Consider the following 22,421-nt stretch of genomic DNA (forward strand, 5'->3'; position numbering starts at 1 on the left):
TTTCCACATAAAATCTAACATGTCTTGAACCTTGAAATGTGTTGAATTGATGCGTATCCTTAAAGCCACGGTTAGTTAGGGTGAATTTAAAACTAAATAATGTTAAAATGTGAGTTTACCAAACTGTCTTCCACTAACAAACTTGCCATCTGGTGGAGACTGTAACTCATTGCACCACACATTGTTGTCTTGACATGGAGCGCTGTCCCCCCTTCAACACTGCACTGCTGGTTGAAGACATTTCTTTTGTTTCTCTCTTACATGGTTCATAATGACTTTATCATGTGACTTTTGTTTTTGTGCTCTAAACGATTTCAACTTGAAAAGAAGTAAAGCACCAGGGGTCGACCGATGTGGATTTTCTGGGCTGGCGTTTTTTCTACATATCAGCCAGGCCAATAATCAGTCTGTGCCTCACGAGTACCAGCCGACAAAAAGACTTTGTTTCCTTTACAAGATAAACGCAATCGTTACCTCTACCCCTGTTAGAAACCCACAAACAGTCTCTTATTTTAAAAATCAGCATTAAGAGGTTCACATAGAGTTTACAAAACAATAAAATGACTATTAAGTCAGTCAGTTACTGACTACATGCACATTAAAAGTCTAGTTTAACAGCTTCACATCTGTCTGCTGCCTACTGTGCTGACCACAGAGGGACATGATCTTTAAAGAGAAATGTTTCTCTGTTACAAGCAGAATTATTTTTGATATATTTAGTGTAATGATTCATGTGATATGATTGATCTTTCATACATTGACCTGCTGATTTAAGTTCTCAGGAGTCACACTGAGATGAGAGGAGCAGCTACGAGTTTAAAAGTGACAGTGAGTGGATTCCTGATCCTCCTTCTCTCTGTTCAAGGTAATGTATGTCTATATTTACATTGTTGGGCATTTAGTTTACTCAGAGCTAGCTAAAAGATATTTTTTAGAATTATATAAAAATTAATGATAACCTTCATAATATTCTTTTAAATTGTTTGTGTGATATAATGCCAATGTTGCAGACCATTAAACACATTCCATTTTTGTGTCGTTAATGTTTAAGAATAAGAGTAGTGCGTGTCAGTGATCTACTTGGAGCTGTTAGTGGTTCATCTGGTGCCTGTACTCCGAAGCAGGATTTGTTGTTAGCATGTAATTCATGTTAACTCTGTGTTACGAAGCAGGTTCATGTCTTCTATCCTCTGTTATGAATTTGATTGTAGTTTTCTGATGTCCTCTGTGTTACAGTGGTACAGATGTAACAATCTCCTTCATTATTAACTCAAAAAGGGAAAGTACAAATGCAATTTAAGGGAACGAGCAGACTTGATAAGTTACAGTACAGTACAGGCGTTACACCAGGTCTCATGTACTGCCGTGTTGATAGCCAACCGGAATTCATGCAGCCATCGGTCCCAATCCTGATGATGGTTTTCTACAAGCAGCGATCATGGTTTTTCAGGGGTTGTAGGCTGTAGTGAACTTTTGGGCCACACTACAGGATTCACACAGGCTGGACATCAGCTGGCATGTGAATTGAGGGCGTCGATCTGACACCAGGTAGGTGGGTGCCCCCCAGCGTGTGAAGATGTCATTTTTCAAGATGTGACAGACCTTTGATGTCTTGGCGCCCTTCAGAGGGAAAAGCTCCACCCACTTACTATAGTAATCTACTAGAATGAGCCTTACTGAGTGGGAATGGCCCGGTGAAGTCCACTCCTATCATCTTGCCGGGTGCTTTGACCTCCGTTGTCTGGAGATGACCAGTAGGCTTGACATTAGGGCCTTTATACTGCTGACAGGAAAGGCAAGCATGGAATGACTCCAGACATCTTTGCAGACTGTTGGCCACCATGCTACCTCCAAGATTTTCAAGAGTGTCTTCATCCTTCTTAAATTTCCTCCAAATGGGCTATTGTGGAAGTATGTGAGGAACTCTGGCACCAGCATAGTTGGCACAACCAACTGGTATTTGAATCAGCTGTACAAAACTTCCTGTTGTTGTTGGTAATGCATGCGACCTGGCATGGGTTGGCAGATTGTTAGCTCCAGCTCTTGGCACAATGTATTGTCCAGCTGCATTTAATGGCCTGAAGGGAACTGAGTAATTGCCCAGTATGACTTGGCACAACCACACACACACACTACATTCTTGTAGTGGCATGGTGCGGGACAGAGCATCCATGCTTGTAGTGGACCCAGAAGGAGAAAGCCTGCAGGCAGAGTGTCCATCTGGTGAAGCGGGATGATGCCTTAGGGCAGTTGAATGCCCAGGTCAGAGCACTATGGTCTGTGAACACATCAAATGCTTCCCCTTCAAGGTAATGAACCCACTTTTCGACTGCCCACATCACCGCCAGGCATTCCTTCTCTGAGGGAGAATACCTCAGTTCAGCACCATGGAGAGCTCTCGAAGCAAAGGCGATGGCTCTTTTTCTTCACCTTCAGTGGACTGCATCAGAACAGCTCCTGGCCCCACACCACTAAAGTCACAGTACACCTGAAAGCCAAGGTGTGGCCTCGGCTGCGCTAGCACCGGTTGTGACGGCAATAAGCGATTTAGATGTTCACATGCCGCTTGACACTGAGCCGACAATTCCATAACGTCCCTTTATTTTTGAGGTTGTTGAGTGAAGCCACAATATCCACTAACCTAGGAAGGAACTTGTGATACCAACCCTTCAACCCTAGGAACCTCTGGAGAGTTTTTAGCTCTGTGGGACCTGGGTAGGCCGTGGTGGCATCATCCTTCATGGGATCCATTTCCAATCCTTCCCTGAAACTACATGGCCGAAGAAGACGAGTTGAGTCTGTAGGAGATGGTATTTTTTCACATTCAGGATTAGATTTTCGTTTCTGAAACACTGCCTCCAGGCCTTGCAGATGTTGCTCTTGCATTCTGGAGAAGATGATGATGTCATCAATATAAACAAAGCAGATTCTGCCCTATAGATCCCCAAGACGCGTTCCATCAAGCGCTGGAAAGTGGACCCAGCATTCCTCGGGCCACACGGCATGAACTTGAACTGGAACAATCCTAAGTGGGTAATCATGGCGGTCTTCTGGATGCTGTCCTCATCCATCGCCACCTGCCAGTAACCACTCTGGAGATCCAGAGAGCCAAAATACTGGGCTCTTTGCATAGACTCCAGTATTTCATGCACTAGTGGCATTGGATAAGCGTTGTGATGACTTTTGGCTTTAACTCCCCTGTAGTTGAAACTCAAACTTCTCCAGTCGATGCCACCACATTTATACACCAGTGGTCAACTTTCCACTGTCGACGTGACCGATAATTACTACATTAACATGAGTCTTCTCCATCACCATGCTTCAAGGTGGGTTTCTTGCTGACCAAGCACACAAACTGTAGGCTTCTGGGATGGAATAACCTTTTTGTCTTCCTTCTAAATTCTGCTATCAAAATAAAACTAACTTTGACAAGTCTAAACATGGCGGGCCGCCGTAAAACTCACTGAAAAAAGAAGCAAACATACGCAAAGCTCACCCAGCCCGTTTGGCAACTGGATCGCGGGCCCGCAGTAATCCGGTGTTCTTTCAATCCTTTTTTTGGTTTCTGTTGGATTTCTCCTGTGGAGATTCACCAACAATCCTGCTGGCAACTTTCCTCCAAACTCTGATGGTCCCTACCTGTCACGCGCCATCTCCCTGCGACCTTTCCCCTCTCCCCCATTTATCACAGTTGGTAAAAATAAACAGAGCAAAATATAATAATACCAGTCAGGGCTCCAGACTAACTTTTTTTACTAGGAGCACAGTGGCCCCTAAGTGAAAATTTTAGGAGCGCAATCACAAAATTTAGGGGCACACACCGTGAAGCAATTATATTGATTGTGTGTGTGTATGTATATATATATATATATATATATATATATATATATATATATATATATATATATATATATATATACATCTGCAGTTCATGAAATTCGTCTCTCTGAGACCTTCACCAGTCAAATTTGTGCACCCATTCTTCACGAAAACAGTATTTTGCCCTTTTTCGCCACACTCCTGTCTTCAAACTTGGACTCATCCTCTGAGTCAGGATTTGACTCTGGCACACTTCTAGGCTTATCGTGAAGAAAATAACCCAGAGATTCCACCATATAGGTGTACGGTTCCTTACTGCTCCGATCCGGTTTTACAGTGCCACAGTTATAGGTCTGTGTTATAAAAACAACAACATGAAGTGTTCCTGACCGAAGGATTAGGAGAAGAGCTTGTGTTTGTCTCTTTTTTGAGATTTGTGTGCTGGTGTCAACACGGAGTGTTTTATTTTGAAAAGTAACCGGATGTTATATTGTTGTTTGTGCTCGGTGCGTCCTGCTCCGGCATCCGCCGAAATAGAAGTACTGCGTATCTGCTCCGGACTGCCGTAGCAGATACGCAGCGCAGCGGAGCTGGTGGAAGTTAAGACATCATCTAAAGTGAAAAACCAGCTCAGCCCCATCACGCAGTGGACACGTATCTGGTAGAATTGCAGAGTTCGTTTCGCCATTGTTCGCTGAAAGTGAAACCTTCTCCCTCTGCGCTCGGAAAAACTTTCAGACCCTCCTTCTCCACACATTAGTCAATTACAGTGCCAGTCCCTGCCCATCTAACACACATTGGCCTGCCACCTGTCAGTCCAGATTCCAGATTCTTTGATTCGCTTTGGTTACCTTCCACTACCGATCTTAAAAAAACAAAATAAAACACCGGCAAATTCACTGGTAGCACATGTGCGACTAAATGTAATATTTGGTCGCCCTTCTCAAATTTTGGTCGCAAAATGCGCCGATTTGGTCGCAGTCTGGAGCCCTGCCAGTCCGTATCAATTACCCGTGTTATTACCCTAGGCTCCTGATGAGTTTGAACCCATCATGGCAGTTTCAATTATGGCAAAAGACTAAACAAGAAACATGTTAATCACCACAGTTACCACACATCACGGTAGACTTAGGCGACCCTTGCACAGGGTCAGAAGGACTGGGGAGTGAATGACACTTCTACTGAAGTAGCAGGAGGAGGCCTGGGGCGAGCTGAAGATATTCAGAGATGCAGTTAATGCATAATGTTAATGTGAGCCCCTCTGGTGAAGTAATGGAGGGTAGTACAGTGAATCTGACCTGTAGCAGTGATGCTAACCCAGCAGCTAATTACCTGGTACAAGGGCGGCCAAACACTGACTCAAACACCAGGGGAAAGTTCCATTTCCCCTCCATCAGCTCCGAAGACAGAGGGATCTATCACTGCAAGTTTGAGAATAAATATAGACATATCAACTCTTGATCTCTCTTCACTGTGTAAGTACAAAACATTTGCATATGAGGCATATGATTAGTACATTTAAAGTATTTGGAACATTTGATTAGTTTTTTGTTTTGCTCAACTCAAAGAGTTGAGTTTTTTGTAATATGTACTATTGAATGTAATGTAACATTTAGTGATGGAGGATAAAATGTTGTTTCAGGCTCCTGATTCAGTATCTCTGATGGTTCACTGCCCTCTAGTGGGGAAGTTTAAGTGTGGCACATTCAGGCTTCATCACTGTGAGTGCTTCCTCCTCTGTCTGCTTTAAAGGGTCAGTTCACCCAAATGACAAAAAGACACTTTCTCTCTTACCTTCAGTGGTGTGTAGCCATGCAGATAGTTTTGTTCTGTTTCTCTGCACACTGTGAAGTTTGGCTGTTTTTTTCAAAGGTTAGGTGACACTTTTTTGATTTTATCCTGATCTACATGTTGGACACAGTTTATCAATCTAAACCACCTAAATAATAATAATAATAATAATAATAATACATTTTATTTCATAGGCGCCTTTCTGTCACTCAAGGACACCTTACAGTAAACTGAGACAATTTAATGAGCCAAAGTCATTAAAAACCATTTTGTGTCCTCATCAGATTCTACCAGTCTTCTTGAACTATGTGTGTTAAACACAACTTTAGTCTGATGTGGGTGTTGACTGGCATTTGGCACGTCATATATGTTAATAAGATAAAGAGGAAGTACATCTAGTGGTTTAAGAGCCTGATATCTGTCTTCTGCTCACTGACGACTGAGGAACGGCTTCTTTCAAGACGACGTCCGTCTTCATTGTAAGTAGAATTGTTTGTAGATGTGACTGATACTGTAAACCTCCTGTGTGCATCATTATTTTATCTGCTGACATGTTTTATTGTCTCTGAAACCTCACAGAGAGATCAGAGGAGCAGATATGAGTTTAACTGCAGCAGTGAGTGGATTTGTCGTCTTCCTTCTCTCTGTGTCAGGTACAGTTACATTTACTGCATTTAAAGAGGGAATCTGGACTTTGCATGAAGTAGCTGTGTGCTCAGCACTTTTACACGCTGTAAACTGAGAATATTTGGGGTTTTCAGAACTTTTCCCTTCTCTTCCTGTTTAATGTGTTCTAAAGTTGACCCTGGCTGCAGAAGCAGCAGCTCATGTGGAGGACGATTAGTTTGTATCTGCAGCTACTTTTATCACAGTGAAGTTTTTTGGAGGGATATTGTTCTCACAGTAAAACCCCAAAACTGACTGTACTTCTTGTAAATGATCGTACATCCGCACCACTCCCTGCTAGTTCTGTTAGTGCTGTCTGACGTCAGTGTGATGTTTCCATGCTATATGCAGACAGCTTATCATTACATCATAGCTGCTTGAAGCAGATTGACACCTCAGTGTTCTGCTTTTATTTTTGTAGTTTTCACACTTACCTCAGCAGCATCCTGATCACAGAGTGAACAGAGAGAACTGACCAAGAACAGCACAGACTCTGATCAATAATATTTCTCCTCTTATCCTGGTCAGTAAACTGCATTAAAGGTCACAGGTTCAATACATTCCTGTTCACTTCACTGCACCTTCAGACTGGGTGCACACTGAGTTTAACTGTAGAAAGCATGTTCACATCTTCCACTCTTCCTTTGTTTGTGTTCATCCTGGTGTCATTCAGAAATAACATACAAAAGTCATAAAGTGTTATTTATTTAAAGCATTAGTTAGAAAGTGCATATTAAAGGGAAGTTAACATGTGGGTGGAGTAACATGAGTATTTTGTACAACTTTTCTCAGAAAAGTGTGTAAAATATGTTTTTATTAATTTTCTGTGTGGACGACTTTTTGTTGACACATGATTAAGAACTGTTGATGACAGTAATTAGTCTGATAATCGAGGATTTTGAAGCACGTCCATGTTACCTTTCCTCCACATCATATTGGTAGTTTGATCACTTTTGTCTCATTAACTGATTGTTAACTGAAGTTATTCAGTGTCATTGTGTTTTCTGATGTTCTCTGTGTTACAGTGATACAGGGTCAGGATGACTGGGGAGTGACTTACAGCTCTACTAAGATCTGTGCCTTAAAAGGAGCAACAGTGGACATGAGCTGCACCTACACATACCCATCCAGAAAATATGGCCGGGATGCTGAAGTTAAAGAAACATTCTGGTTTACTAAACTGAGTGCAAAACAACCTGTGGATCTGAGAACAGACTCAGATTATCAAGATCGTGTTGAGTACAGTTGTTCTGAGAAGAGTTGCAGTCTGAGAATCACAGACCTGAGAGAGAGCGACACAGTTGAGTACAAGTTCAGATTCATAACAAACCAACCAGATGGGAGTTATACTGGTTCACCTGGAGTCACTTTGAGGGTCACAGGTAACATTTTCGACTGAATATTTATTAGTTTAGTTCAAAGTGTTTAATTTCTGGTTAATGTTCGTAAACATCTTATGTATGTATTTATAAACATAATTAACATTGTTGTTCATTACCACATATTTACAGAGCCTCTCAAGCTGCAGGTGAATCCATCACATTCACCCACTCACCTGACGTGTGTCAGCAGTTGTTATGGTCAAACGTCCTTCATCTGGTTCAAGAATGGAGAGAAAGTACCAGAAAATAAATGGTATTACTCTCCAGGCGTCGTTGGTCATGCAGACGAGTACACCTGTGCTGTCAAAGGTTATGAGAAGTTCCCGTCTCCTCCAGTGTGTGAGTTCACTTTCTGTTCTATCTAATGGAGACTTTAACATGTTGATGTAACTCAGTGGTATTTAGTGATTTGTTGTACAGAAGTGATTGACAACCAAACAGCTGCACTAAGAGTCTAGACTTGTTGAATAAATATTTATTTTATGTGTCTTCACTCCAAATTAAGCCACAAAATAACAGATCACAGATCCGTCTGTGTCTTTATTGACACTTAAAGATGTAAAACACTTTGATTCAAGAACTGTTTTAAGTCTGGTCCATCCACAAGAGTGAACAGAATCTAGTCTTCTGATTGTTCAGATGTGAGGAGTTATAAGATATTATTCTTACTTGTGTTTTGAATGTTAGTATGTAGAACTTTATCGTCCTGACCTACTGGAGTTCATCAGTAAACATGAAAGTGTCCAAAGACACTGAACCAGGATAATTTCCTTGATCACTGATGAACTATGAAACATTCTGTCTGTGATCTTTATGTTCATTTGGATTTATGTTGATTATGTTGAAGTAAGATTAATTAGTTTGGTATTTCGGATTTCTGTCTATTTCTAACATGGACCTTCATTGTAGACACGCATTAAAATTGAATGTCAAAATATTAAATTTTTTCTCCCCCAGATGCTCCAAAGCTTCCCTCTGTGTCAGTGAGTCCCTCTGCTGAGATAGTGGAGGGCAGTTCAGTGACTCTGACCTGTAGCAGTGATGCTAACCCAGCAGCTAAATACACCTGGTACAAGGAGAATGGAGATCCAGACCTCTCAGTAAAGAACCACAGCTTGTCTTCAGCTCCATCCAGTCCTCTGACTCTGGAGAGTATTACTGTACAGCTGAGAACGAGCTGGGGAGGAGGACGTCTGAATACATCTATATTAATGTGACATGTGAGTGAAACGCAGGACATTGGATTATATGTCACATTGTTTTTTTTTTATGTTGTCAGGCCTGTTATACAAACTGGACTGTGGGGTTTGTTTTCTGTTTTTGTATAACTCTTTAATTTCGTTGATTCTTCTTGTTTCCTTTTTGTTGCTTTCATGTTTGAATTTTGGACTTTGATTAACAGCATTAGAGTTCGCTTGTTGTTCCTTTACCTGCCTGTCTCTGTGAAAGTCCTGCATTCAGGTCCATTTTTGCATAATTGTGACATTTTTTTGCTACTCCTCAACTCCTGGATTTTCTTTTTAACTCAGCAACGATCAGGCGTTACTTCCTGTTTCAGTGTCAGTTGCCTGCTGTAGTTCACTGAGCAACTGCAGCAGATTTATACTTCTTTCTACCTCCTCATCTTCCTATGAAATCACTTAACTAAAATGCGCTTTCAAGTGATAATCTGCATTCATCTTTACAGATGCTCCAAAGCTTCCCTCTGTGTCAGTGAGTCCCTCTGCTGAGATAGTGGAGGGCAGTTCAGTGACTCTGACCTGTAGCAGTGATGCTAACCCAGCAGCTAATTACACCTGGTACAAGAAGAATGGAGATCCAGACCTTCAACCTCTCAGTAAAGATCCACAGCTTGTCTTCAGCTCCATCCAGTCCTCTGACTCTGGAGAGTATTACTGTACAGCTGAGAACGAGCTGGGGAGGAGGACGTCTGAATACATCTATATTAATGTGACATGTGAGTGAAACTCAGCTGATTTAAATCATCTAATGACTTTTTAAAACTTTATTATCTGTCTGTATCAGTCGATGTCCAGTGTGAGTACAAAATATAAACAGCTCTGGTGTCCTGCTGACTCAGCGTTAAGAGACATATGACTTGTAGCCACAGTGAACCTGCTTCACATGTTTACACACATATCTCCAGATATATAATGTGAATTTAATGTTAACTGTAGTCTATTTGTGTAGGTTGGAAGAAGAGAGGTCTAAAAAGGCAAAATACAAGTTATGTTCACAGAACACATGACGTTAATCCAAAATGTAAATGTGACAAAGCCTTCAACTGATGTGAATGACATGAGTCTCTTTATATCTCCTCCAGATGCTCCAAAGCTTCCCTCTGTGTCAGTGAGTCCCTCTGCTGAGATAGTGGAGGGCAGTTCAGTGACTCTGACCTGTAGCAGTGATGCTAACCCAGCAGCTAATTACACCTGGTACAAGGAGAATGAAGACTCACCAAAAGCATCAGGACAGATCTTCACCATCACTGACTTCAGAGCTGAACACAGTGGGAATTATTCCTGTGAAGCCCAGAATAGAAGAGGAAGAAACAAAACCACCGTACATCTGACTGTGGCAGGTGAGTTATCTTCATTCACCTGCACACACACCTGTTTACTGCACCAGAGCAGATTAACATGTTAATATGTAACAACTCATAACTGGTGCGGAGAAAATAACATTTCCTGTCTGCGTTCAGAGACAGTTTTTCTGTAGCTGTGTTCAGGGAGGAACCTCCATCATGTCAGAGGTGGAGGACTCTGACTGACTGATTAACAGACAGCATCACCTGGAAAAGTGATTTACTGATTCTCATCACATATCTGTGTGTATTTCTAGTGAATTCAACAAAGATAATGAACATCATCAGGGTGACTGTGGTGGTCTTGATGCTGATTCCTCTTCTTCTCCTGAGTCTGTGGACGAGGTGAAACAATCAGAATCCATCTGCTCTTTTATTTTCTTCTTCAGACTTCATTTAGTTTCAGTGATATGAGTTTCTCAATGTGGAGTTTTGTATTTGTTGTTGTTGGACTCGATCCAGGAAGAAGAAAACTCTGAGCTCCACCACTGAACCACAAGAACCTGTCGAGATGATAGAGGTGAGACAGAGAGAGAGGCCGTCTTGACAAAACCTCCTCTATATCACAGTTATAATAACTTGACTGATCTGATTTGATGTCGGTTCATGAACGAGGTCCTTTGAGCTTCATTTTGTCGTCTCTCCTCATCAGTTGGACTCTTGTCCTGTTTATGAGGACGTCTCAGACTTCACTGCAGCACAGACAGAAGACACAGAGCAGCAGGAAGACATGCTGTGAAGTCCAGTCAGGTTAGAGACTCCTGCATCCAATAAAACATCCTGACTTTAGATTTACAGTCACAGTCACAACTAAAACTTTACACATGTGTTCTGGGATTCTCTTCAGATGCAGCTGAACCAGAGGCAGGACTCACCTGATGGACACAAAGAAGTACCACATTGAAATATCACAGAGGAGAGCGAGGCTGTGGAGGATGTGGGGGAAGTGGACACATTTACCTTCAGCTCCAAAAGTTTTCATGTTGAGTTTTCAGTAGCAGCAGCAGGTAGGAGTCAGCAGCACAGACAGTCAGCAGCAGCATGTAGCAGGAAGTTTAGAAGAACGTGGAGTCGGCAGCTTCAACTGAATCATGTCCAGCTGTCAGACATGATTTATTGTTCAGATCAGCTTACTGCTTAAACTGTGAGAGCTTATTTTAACCTGTACAGTCAGTTATATTATAGACATTGATGAGATGTTAAACAAAATGTATTTTGAAATTCTACAGAATAATAAATAATATCTGAAAAGTCTCTGATCAGCTTCTGGGTTTTCACCTGTCCTGGCTGACAAAGCCAATAAAGTGAGTTCAAAGTGAGACAGTGAGCTGAGAGCATCACATTTTACTTCATGTACAGTTTATATTTTCACACATTAACACCAAACATAAGTCCAGTAGTAAAACACTTTGACAGATGTTACATTTTCCAATTATTTCTGCTGCTGAGTCAAATCAACAGCCAGCTTCCACAACAAGTGAAGGAGCTGTTGGACAGCTCTGTAGGTGAAACATTAGTGTGCAGAACGTTTAAACTTCAGCTTTAAACTAATTATTCTTCTGTTAATGTTTGAGATTACTATTTGTTCACCAGATATCAAGACATTTGAATTCAACTCTGTCCTTTAGCTTTGCCTCATTTCTCACATTTTGTGTCCATAAGAATGAAATGTGCCACAGTTTAATGGTTCTTGATGATTTGGGATGTTGCTGATATGAAGATGCACAGAGAAAGTTTTTACTGAGGAGGACCTGAACTAATATTTGAGCCGTAAATCACCGTTAGGTTCAAATAAATTATTTTGGGGTGATTGAATGAAGCAGAGTAGATCCAGGCTCACTAAATGTGAAGCCCTTTCAGAATAAAAGTCCATGTTTATGTAACACCCTGTTATAAAGGGTGTAAAGTTTTTGATCACTACTCTGAACTATGGACTCCTGAACTCAGTCACTAGAATAGAATAGAATTTTATTGTCATCGTTTTGAGAAAGAAATGTGCATTTCACTGCCTGTGGGAAGAAATTGTCCTTCAGTCTGTTTGTTTTAGATCTGATGGATCTATATCTCTTCCCAGAGGGCAGGGGGGAGAACAGGTAATGTCCGGGGTGAGTGGGGTCCTTAACAATACAGCTGGCCTTCTTTTTGAGTTGGCCAGTGTAAATGTCTCTGAGAGGGGGTAGTGTCATCCTGATGACACGCTCCGCTGTCCTCACCACCCGCTGCAGGTCCTTCCTGTCCTGTGCTGTGCAGCTGGAGAAACACACCGTGCAGCAGTAGGTCAGGAGGCTTTCTATCGCTGACCGATAGAAGTTGGTCAGCAGGTGTTGAGAGAGGTGAGCGTGCTTCAGCTTCCTGAGGAAGTAAAGTCTCTGTTGGGCCTTCCCCACCTGATGAGAGATGTGTGTGGTCCAGGTGAGGTCGGCCGAGATGTGAACCCCAAGGGACTTAAAGCTCTCTACCCTCTCTACCTCCTCCATGTGCATGTAGAGGGCAGAAAGCTCTGTGCGTTTGGATTTCTGGAAATCCACAATCAGTTCCTTGGTTTTCGAGGTGTTTAAGTCCAGGTTATTTTCCGAACATTCTGTCAGATGCTGAATCTCCTCCCTGTTGGCTGACTCGTTTTTATTTGTCATCAATCCTACGATGGTCGTGTCATCAGCAAATCTGACGATGGTGTTGTTGGGGTGGATGAGGGAGCAGTCATGGGTGAAGACGGAGTAGAGGAGTGGGCTGAGGACACATCCCTGTGGTGTGCCAGTGTTCAGGATGAGAGTGGATGATGTGTGGCCTCCCATCCTGATGTGTTGTGGTCTGTTGCTAAGAAAGTCCAGTATCCATGTGCACAGTGAACTGCCTAAGCCCAGGTTGCTTCAGTTTGTAGATTAGTTTATGGGGGATGACCGTGTTGAATGCTGAGCTGAAGTCCACAATCAGCACTCTTACATACGTGTTGGGCTGGTCCAGGTGTGTCAGGGCTGTGTGGAGTGGAGCATCCTCTGGTGATCTGTTCACTCGATAGGCAAACTGGTGTTGGTCCAGGTCAGCAGGGAGGGCAGATTTAATGTGAGAGAGGATGAGTCTCTCAAAACATTTTGTGATTATGGGGGTGAGAGCAACTTGGCGATAGTCATTAGGGCAGTTCACTGTACCTTTCTTTGGGACTGGAATGATGGTGGCTGACTTCAGGCAGGTGGGGACTGCAGATTGTAGTAGCGAGAGGTTGAAGATGGTGGTGAATACCTCAGCTAGCTGGTCTGTGCAGGACTTGAGAATCCTACTGGTGACTCCGTCTGGACCATGCTGCTTACCTGGTGTTGACTCTACGCAGGGTGGATCTGACCTGATGTTGGTCCAGCTGAATGGCGTTGTCCTTCCCTGGTAGAGCAGGGTGTGTGTCAGCAGCAATCCGACGGTCAAAGCAAGAAAAGAAGTTGTTGAGTAGTCTGGCAGTGTGCGGTCTGTGGAGTTGGTGGCTGTGTAGCTGTCGTTATAGCCAGTCAGAGTCTTTCTCCCCTGCCACATGCTTCTGGAGTTGTTGCTGTTAAAGTGCTCCTCTATGTGCCGCTTGTAGCTGCGTTTGGCCTCATTGATGCCTCTCCTCAGGCTTCACTGAGCTTGCTTGTAGTCCTGCAGGTTCTCAGACATAAACGCAGAATCCCGGGTACTTAGCAGGGTCCTCACCTTACTGTTGAACCACAGTTTCTACCTGTGATGCTTCATGAATTAAATGTCCAGAGTAAACAAGTCAAAATGAAGTTTTAGTGATAAAATGTGAAGATAAATAAATCTGAATGTAATGTAACATTCACTGATGGAGGATAAAATGTTGTTTCAGGCTCCTGATTCAGTATCTCTGATGGTTCACTGCCCTCTAGTGGGGAAGTTTAAGTGTGGCACATTCAGGCTTCATCACTGTGAGTGCTTCCTCCTCTGTCTGCTTTAAAGGGTCAGTTCACCCAAATTACATAAAGACACTTTCTCTCTTACCTTCAGTGGTGTGTAGCCATGCAGATAGTTTTGTTCCGTTTCTCTGCACACTCTGAGGTTTGGCTGTTTTTTTTTCCAAATGTTAGGTGACACTTTTTTGATTTTATCCAGATCCACATGTTGGACATCTCTGCACAGTTGATCAATCTGAACCACCTAAATGAGCCAAAGTCATTAAAAACCTTTGTGTGTCCTCATCAGATCCTACCAGTCTTCTTGAACTATGTGTGTCACGTGTTCATGTGGTGTTAACACTAACAGACGTGTGAGTTTCTCTCGGCTCAGTGTTCTGCTTTTCTCTGCACACAGCAGCAACCTGACTGCAGAGTGAACAGAGAAGAAACAAACCAGGAAGCAGCAACAACATGTCATTCTCCATCCTCTCTTATAATGAACCCTCTGCTCTTCATCCTCTTCAGTCAAACTGCCTCGTGGTTCACAGGTACAATGCATTCCTGTTCCTTCACTACACCTGCAGACTGTGTGACATCCTGCCTCAGAGCACAGAGAGATGAACTGTAGAGGGCAGCTGTAAATATTTACAATGAAAAATGTGACTTAATGCATCCCATACTGCATTTATTATTGAATTCATACTTGCAAGACAACACAGCTTTAGTACAATGTGGGTGTTGACTCGCATTTGGCACGTCATGTATGTTAATAAGCTAAAGAGGAAGTACATCTAGTGGTTTAAGAGCCTGATATCTGTCTTCTGCTCACTGACGACTGAGGAACGGCTTCTTTCAAGACGACGTCCGTCTTCATTGTAAGTAGAATTGTTTTGTAGATGTGACTGATACTGTAAACCTCCTGTGTGCATCATTATTTTATCTGCTGACATGTTTTATTGTCTCTGAAACCTCACAGAGAGATCAGAGGAGCAGATATGAGTTTAACTGCAGCAGTGAGTGGATTTGTCGTCTTCCTTCTCTCTGTGTCAGGTACAATTACATTTACTGCATTTAAAGAGGGAATCTGGACTTTTGCATGAAGTAGCTGTGTGCTCAGCACTTTTACACGCTGTAAACTGAGAATATTTTGGGTTTTCAGAACTTTTCCCTTCTCTTCCTGTTTAATGTGTTCTAAAGTCGACCCTGGCTGCAGAAGCAGCAGCTCATGTGGAGGACGATTAGTTTGTATCTGCAGCTACTTTTATCACAGTGAGGTTTTTTGGAGGGATATTGTTCTCACAGTAAAACCCCAAAAACTGACTGTACTTCTTGTATATGATCGTACATCCGCACCACTCCCTGCTAGTTCTGTTAGTGCTGTCTGACGTCAGTGTGATGTTTCCATGCTATATGCAGACAGCTTATCTTTAAATCATAGCTGCTTGAAGCAGTTTGACACCTCAGTGTTCTGCTTTTATTTTTGTAGTTTTCACACTCAGCAGCATCCTGATCACAGAGTGAACAGAGAGAACTGACCAAGAACCAGGCTTGGGGAGTAACGGACTACATGTAACGGCGTTACGTATTAGGATTAAAAAAAACAGTAACTGTATTCCGTTACAGTTACAGAAAAAAAAGACATAATCAGATTACAGATACATCTGGAAAAAATTGGGATTATTAGTTGGATTACAATTAAAATATATGATGACGAATGATGAATAAATGTGCGCAAAGCGCTACGTGGTGCTACGTAGTCAGGCTAAACGCGTTTTCGCTCAGAGCTAGCTTGACTGTGGAACTGAGAGGGAGCTCAGCAAAAATGCTCGTAACTAACAATAAAAATAACTAACTACATCTTTACCTCATTACTTGAATCAGTAGAAATACTCAACGCTGTTGGGAAAGAGTTCATATTTTGAAAATGAGTTTCTTGTCCGTCAGGGCCACCGTAGCTTGTGGAAGTCTCCAACGTCTTCAGAATGGGAGGGGTGAGCAAAGGAGTGTTGCAATGTAGAACCTCACAGCTAGATGGCGCTAAATACTTGATATATTACACACTGTCCCTTTAATGGTAAGCGAAACTGCGAATGTTAGCTAGCTACACAGAAATTCTGTTAGCTAAAGTTAACATTAGTTACCCTGCTAACCAGGCTCGGGCTGTCATTGTTACAACTACTGCTGCTGCTGCTGCTGCTACTAGGTACTACTACTGGGTCCGTGGGTGGTGCTGCTGGTGACCGGGAATGGTACGTGTTTAGCTTTTTTTTCATTTAGCTAAATGATCACAGAAGTTTTTATTCTGATATAATTTAACATGCTGTAGTACGAAGGCTCGTTTGGTTCGCTCCAGTTTGCCCTGTTAAAATGAAGACATACATTGTTAATACAAACTCAACACTTCCTGTGTCCGTCTCAAATTAAAGTCCTCTAGCATAAATAGCTCAGTAGGCTTTTATTGTGAAACAATTCCACGGACTTCATCGTGGAAAACTCGTTGACTTTCGAGAGCCCCATAGGCACTTGAAAATGTAGCTACTGCCACCTTGTGGGGCTTGTACGTCACAAAATTGCCTGAAACACCTGCAGTGATTGAAATGGGTCACTAACACTTTAGATCACAACAAGGTATTAAAATAGCATGATTATATTAGGAAATTGTATGGGTAATTTTGGGGACAAATAAGTGACACACATCCTATATGTGGGGGTGTTTACTACTGCTATTACTGGAAATAGGCCTAGTAGTTACAATAACACTAATAATAGTTGTTACCATTATTATTATTATTATTATTATTATTATTATTATTATTATTATTGTAATATGTGATGTAATTCTTGAATACAGCTGAATAGTTAGTAGTCAATGAATAAAACTGAATAAATCTAACATACCCTACAATTAATTACATTTTTAATTTCCTTTATGTGTTCTATAAGACTATGTGAAGTCTTTATTTGCGTTTGTTTTGAGGTAATCCAAAAGTAACTTAAAGTAATCAAGTTACATTACTTTAATATTGTGGTACTTGGATTACATTACTGACTACATTTTTTAAACAGGTAATTAGTAACTGTATCGGACTACATTTTTAAGAGTAACCCTCCCACCCTGCCAAGAACAGCACAGACCCTAGTAAATAATATTTCTCCTCTTATCCTGGTCGTACACTGCATTAAAGGTACAGGTTCAATACATTCCCTGTTCACATTCACTGCACCTTCAGACTGGGTGCACACTGAGTTTAACTGTAGAAAGCATGTTCACATCTTCCACTCTTCTTTTGCACTGACTATGACTAACTAAGCTCAGACTTGGTCTTCTCTGTTTGTGTTCAGGCTCATTCCATTCAGAAACCATATTAAAGCCATGAACCATTATTTTTATCAGGAGGTAGACAGTTACCAGAAAAGGGAAGTTGACATGTGTGGGGTAACATCTTTTGTGTTACTACTCTATGTAAAATGATTTGTCTTTGTGAATTGATCAAAGCAGATGTCTTCTTGTGTTACAGTGATACAGGGTCAGCATGGCTGGGGAGTGACTTACAGCTCTACTGAGATCTGTGCCTTAAAAGGATCAACAGTAAACATGAGCTGCTCCTCACATACCCATCCAGAATAGATGGTGTTGATACTGAAGTTAAAGAAACATTCTGGTTTACTAAACTGAGTGGAAAACAACCTGTGGATCTGAGAACAGACTCAGATCAAACTTCGTGTTGAGTACAGTTGTTCTGAGAAGAGCTGCACTCTGAGAATCACAGACCTGAGAGAGAGCGACTCAGCTGAGTACAAGTTCATGTTCATTACAGACCACCCAGTGGGAGATATACTGGTTCACCTGGAGTTACTTTGAGGGTCACAGGTAAGATTTTCATCTAATATTTAGTAAGTTCTGTGTTGCAATATCTTTGTGTGTGTGTTTGTGTGTGTTGACATTCAGTCTGAAATGGAGACTTCTGTTTCTTGTTCACACATTCAGATCTGCAGGTGAAGGTGAAGAGATTACATGTCTCTACACGCTGGGCACAGCTGGAGTGTCTCAGCAGTTGTCGTCTACCTTCTCATTCTTATTACATCTGGTACAAAAATGGACAGCAAATTCAGTCACAAACATCTCTACTAACTCAGGAAACTTTAATTATGCAGACAGTTTTTCCTGTGCGGTTGAAGGACATGAGGATTTCCCCTCTCCTCCAGTGTGTGAGTTACTACACTAACAAACACCATCTGATGGAGTCTGATAACTACATGTATTTTAATATGGAGACCTTCATTGTGACTCTTCATCAACTCTGGTTTAAAATGACCCAAACTTTGTTTATCTTTCAGGTGTTGATGGTCAAACCTGCACAGAGTGATTTACACTGACAGAAGCATCTGTGCCTTCAAAGGCTCATCAGTGGACATTTCTTGCACTTCAGCAGTTTTGAAACTATCAGATCTAAAGTCTGGTTCAGTCCTGAACGTCTCATCAGTGGCAGAGTCCTTCACAGCCTGAGGACCTTAGTGAAGACTCCCAGTTTGCAGGTCGTGTTCAGGTCCTTGAATCAGAGAGAGGACGCTCCACTCTGAGAATCACTGACCTGACAGAGAGTGATTCAGCTCAGTATCACTTCAAATTCACAACGGAAGCTTTGAGTGGAGGAGTAGTTACTGGTACAACTCTGACTGTCACAGGTACTGATGTACACACTGATGTAAAACATCAACATAGAACATTTAGAAACAGTGAACATGTTGAAAATGATGGATCATCATGAGTTTGTGTAATAATTACTGTTATGTAGGCACTAATGTTCACTGCTAGTTCTAGGAATAGTAACTGTTGTGTTGTCGTGTGTGTACATCTATCAGTGATTTCTGTTAGAACCAGTGATAATAATATTGTTTCTTGTTCTCATATCCAGCTCTGCAGGTGCAGGTGACCAGAATAACAGTCCACCAGTTGATACTGAGGCAGAGCTGAAGTGTCACAGCAGCTGCAGTCCAGCGTCGTTTCCTACGTCTGGTTCAAGAACGGACGAAAGTCACAGGGGTGGAGACACTCTTTTAAAGGCGGGTTTATCCTGGAGACATCATCTCTTGTGCTTTGAAAGGACATGAGAACTACGGCTCCTCCAGTCTGTGAGTTGATCCACTGTATCAGGAAAAAGACGTGCAGACACACTGGCTTCTAAAAGTTGTAGATTAGCAGAATTATATGTAACTGAATAAAGTTAAACTGTTACAACTAGAGGAGAAGCAACACTTCACACTGTCAGGAATCTTGCAAACAGGACCTGAACACAACCAGCATGTACAGTATGGATAACAAGGTGTAAAGGTTTTGGAAATTAAACATTCTAACAGCTTTTATGACTGTCAGTTCCCATTATATTAACAACATGAACAGCTGCTGTGATAATGGGACAATCAAAAAGAAACAAAAAACAATTTAATCAGTCCATTTTTTGTAATGTCTTTAAAAAAATACATGTCCATATCTCCTCCAGATGCTCCCAAAGCTTCCTCTGTGTCAGTGAGTCCCTCTGCTGAGATAGTGGAGGGCAGAGTCAGTGACTCTGACCTGTAGCAGTGATGCTAACCCAGCAGCTAAATACACCTGGTACAAGGAGAATGGAGATCCAGACCTTCAACCTCTCAGTAAAGATCCACAGCTTGTCTTCAGCTCCATCCAGTCCTCTGACTCTGGAGAGTATTACTGTACAGCTGAGAACGAGCTGGGGAGGAGGACGTCTAAATACATCTCTATTAATGTGAAATGTGAGTAAACACAGCTGATTTAAATCAACTAATGATTTTTAAAAACTTTAAAAAATCTGCACAGATGTTCATTGATCCAGAAAACCACCTCTAAAGTTTCAGATGCTTGCCACACATAAATACACATCCAACATCTAATGTGTCCAGAGTCCTGTTATCAACTCTGTCTCTGAGGAATGATGTTCATATATCAGTAGTTTGTTTCATCAGATACATGAAAACAAAATTGCTGACTGGATTTGATTACAAAGCAACTTTTTCAGTATTGTAGAAAGTGATTAAATTACAGAACCAACATCATCAGTTTGTACCACAAATTCAGTGAAGGACACCAATGTAGAGGAAGCTCTGACTGCAGCAAAGGAAATATAACATATATTGATTTTGTAGCTTGTGCTAACCAGGAAATGATATCGAAAATTATATTGAGCCGCATTTTTATGTATATAATTTCCTCTGTTATTCAGTGTCATTGTGTTTTCTGATGTTCTCTGTGTTACAGTGATACAGAGTCAGGATGACTGGGGAGTGACTTACAGCTCTACTGAGATCTGTGCCTTAAAAGGATCAACAGTGGACATGAGCTGCACCTACACATACCCATCCTGAAATATGGCCGTTATACTGAAGTTAAAGAAACATTCTGGTTTACTAAACTGAGTGGAAAAGAACCTGTGGATCTGAGAACAGACTCAGATTATCAAGATCGTGTTGAGTACAGTTGTTCTGAGAAGAGCTGACTGCACTCTGAGAATCACAGACCTGAGAGAGAGCGACTCAGCTGGAGTACAAGTTCAGATTCATAACAAACCAACCAGGTGGGAGTTATACGGTTTACCTGGAGTCCCTTTGACTGTCACAGGTAACATTTTCATCTGGATTTTATTAAGTTCTATGTTGCAATATCTTTGTGTGTGTGTGTGTGTGTGTGTGTGGTTGGTGTTTTGTGTTGACATTCAGTCTAAAATGAAGACTTTTGTTTCTTATTCAAATATCAGATCGTGCAGGTGAAGGTGAACAGATATCAGGTGTATCCCTCTGAACTCTGGGCAGTGCTGAAGTGCGACAGCAGTTGTCTTCTACCTGATCGTCTTCACTACGTCTGGTACAAGAATGGACGGATCATTCAGAGACAAACATCTTCTTATTGTTCAGTCTACTTCACTCCTACAGACAGCTTTTCCTGTGCTGTAGAAGGACATGAGAACTTCCGCTCTCCTCCACTGTGTGAGTTTACTTACAGTCGTCCACTGAAATAACACCTGGTGGAGCCTTTTGAGCCGACCTGTTGTACTGGATCTTAACTACATGTAATTCAGTGGTATTTGGTGATTCATTGTGCAGAACTGAGTGACAATCAAATCACAGGCCCATGAGATTGTGACATGATGCATAAATATCTTTCATTGTCCGTCTGCAAAATTAAACAGTTAAATATCAGCTCACACTGGAGATTATGTAAAACAAGATTTACCTTCATGTCTTTAACATAGTCAGTTCTTTTTGATTTACAAAAAACTCATAGTGATTCCATGTTTATCAGTTCTTATCTTTTTGTGACACTTTTATTAATTAATTTGTTATCTCTGATTTCTGATAAAAACACAGCCACTAGTTTATTTGACAGAGTTGCAAAAGTGTTGAATCAAACTGCACTACTTTATAACTAATATTTCCTCATTGTGTTTCTTCTGTTATTCATCTTAAACTGATCTGCAATTTTAAAATTAATGTAAAATGTGTTCATGTTTTCTCCTCCAGATGCTCCAAAGCTTCCCTCTTGTGTCAGTGAGTCCCTCTGCTGAGATAGTGGAGGGCAGTTCAGTGACTCTGACCTGTAGCAGTGATGCTAACCCAGCAGCTAAATACACCTGGTACAAGAAGAATGGAGATCCAGACCTTCATCCTCTCAGTAAAGAACCACAGCTTGTCTTCAGCTCCATCCAGTCCTCTGACTCTGGAGAGTATTACTGTACAGCTGAGAATGAGCTGTGGATGAGAATGTCTAAATACATCTATATTGGAGTTGAATGTGAGTAAATGCAGCTGATTTAAATCATCTATGACTTTTTAAACTTTATCACCCAGTCAGGTGTTTTGCTGATGGTGCACTTTCTCCAGCTCTGCCTGTTTCACCTTCACAGTCTGCTGCTGTTGTTCACTGAGCAGCTACAGTAGATGATGAAATGATGTTTTGATTTACAAACTGTTTCCAGATCTGCACAGATGTTCATTGATCCAGAAAACCACCTCTAAAGTTTCAGATGCTGCCACACATAAATACACATCCAACATCTAATGTGTCCAGAGTCCTGTTATCAACCCTGTCTCTGAGGAATGATGTTCATATATTAGTAGTTTGTTTTCACCAGATACATGAAAACAAAATTGCTGACTGGATTTGATTACAAGGCAACTTTTTCAGTTTGTAGAAAGTGATAAAATTACAGAACCAACATCATCAGTTTGTACCATAAATTCACTGGAGGACACCATGTAGAGGAAGCTTTTACTGCAGCAAAGGAA

At 41.5% G+C, this 22,421-nt stretch overlaps 1 protein-coding gene across 1 annotated transcript in view; it reads left to right on the forward strand.

Annotated features, from left to right (window-relative positions):
- Nucleotides 1–22,421, forward strand: part of LOC115587207 (B-cell receptor CD22-like) — a 56,475-nt gene that overhangs the window by 23,351 nt on the left and 10,703 nt on the right. Inside the window, exons 7-9 of the mRNA XM_030426912.1 lie at nucleotides 9,346–9,615; nucleotides 9,982–10,239; nucleotides 10,500–10,587. Of these exons, the coding sequence (XP_030282772.1) occupies nucleotides 9,346–9,615; nucleotides 9,982–10,239; nucleotides 10,500–10,587 (616 nt within the window). The remainder of the gene's footprint in view (nucleotides 1–9,345; nucleotides 9,616–9,981; nucleotides 10,240–10,499; nucleotides 10,588–22,421) is intronic.

The sequence above is a fragment of the Sparus aurata genome, chromosome 1, assembly GCF_900880675.1.
Source record: "Sparus aurata chromosome 1, fSpaAur1.1, whole genome shotgun sequence".
Taxonomy (NCBI): Eukaryota; Metazoa; Chordata; class Actinopteri; order Spariformes; family Sparidae; genus Sparus; species Sparus aurata.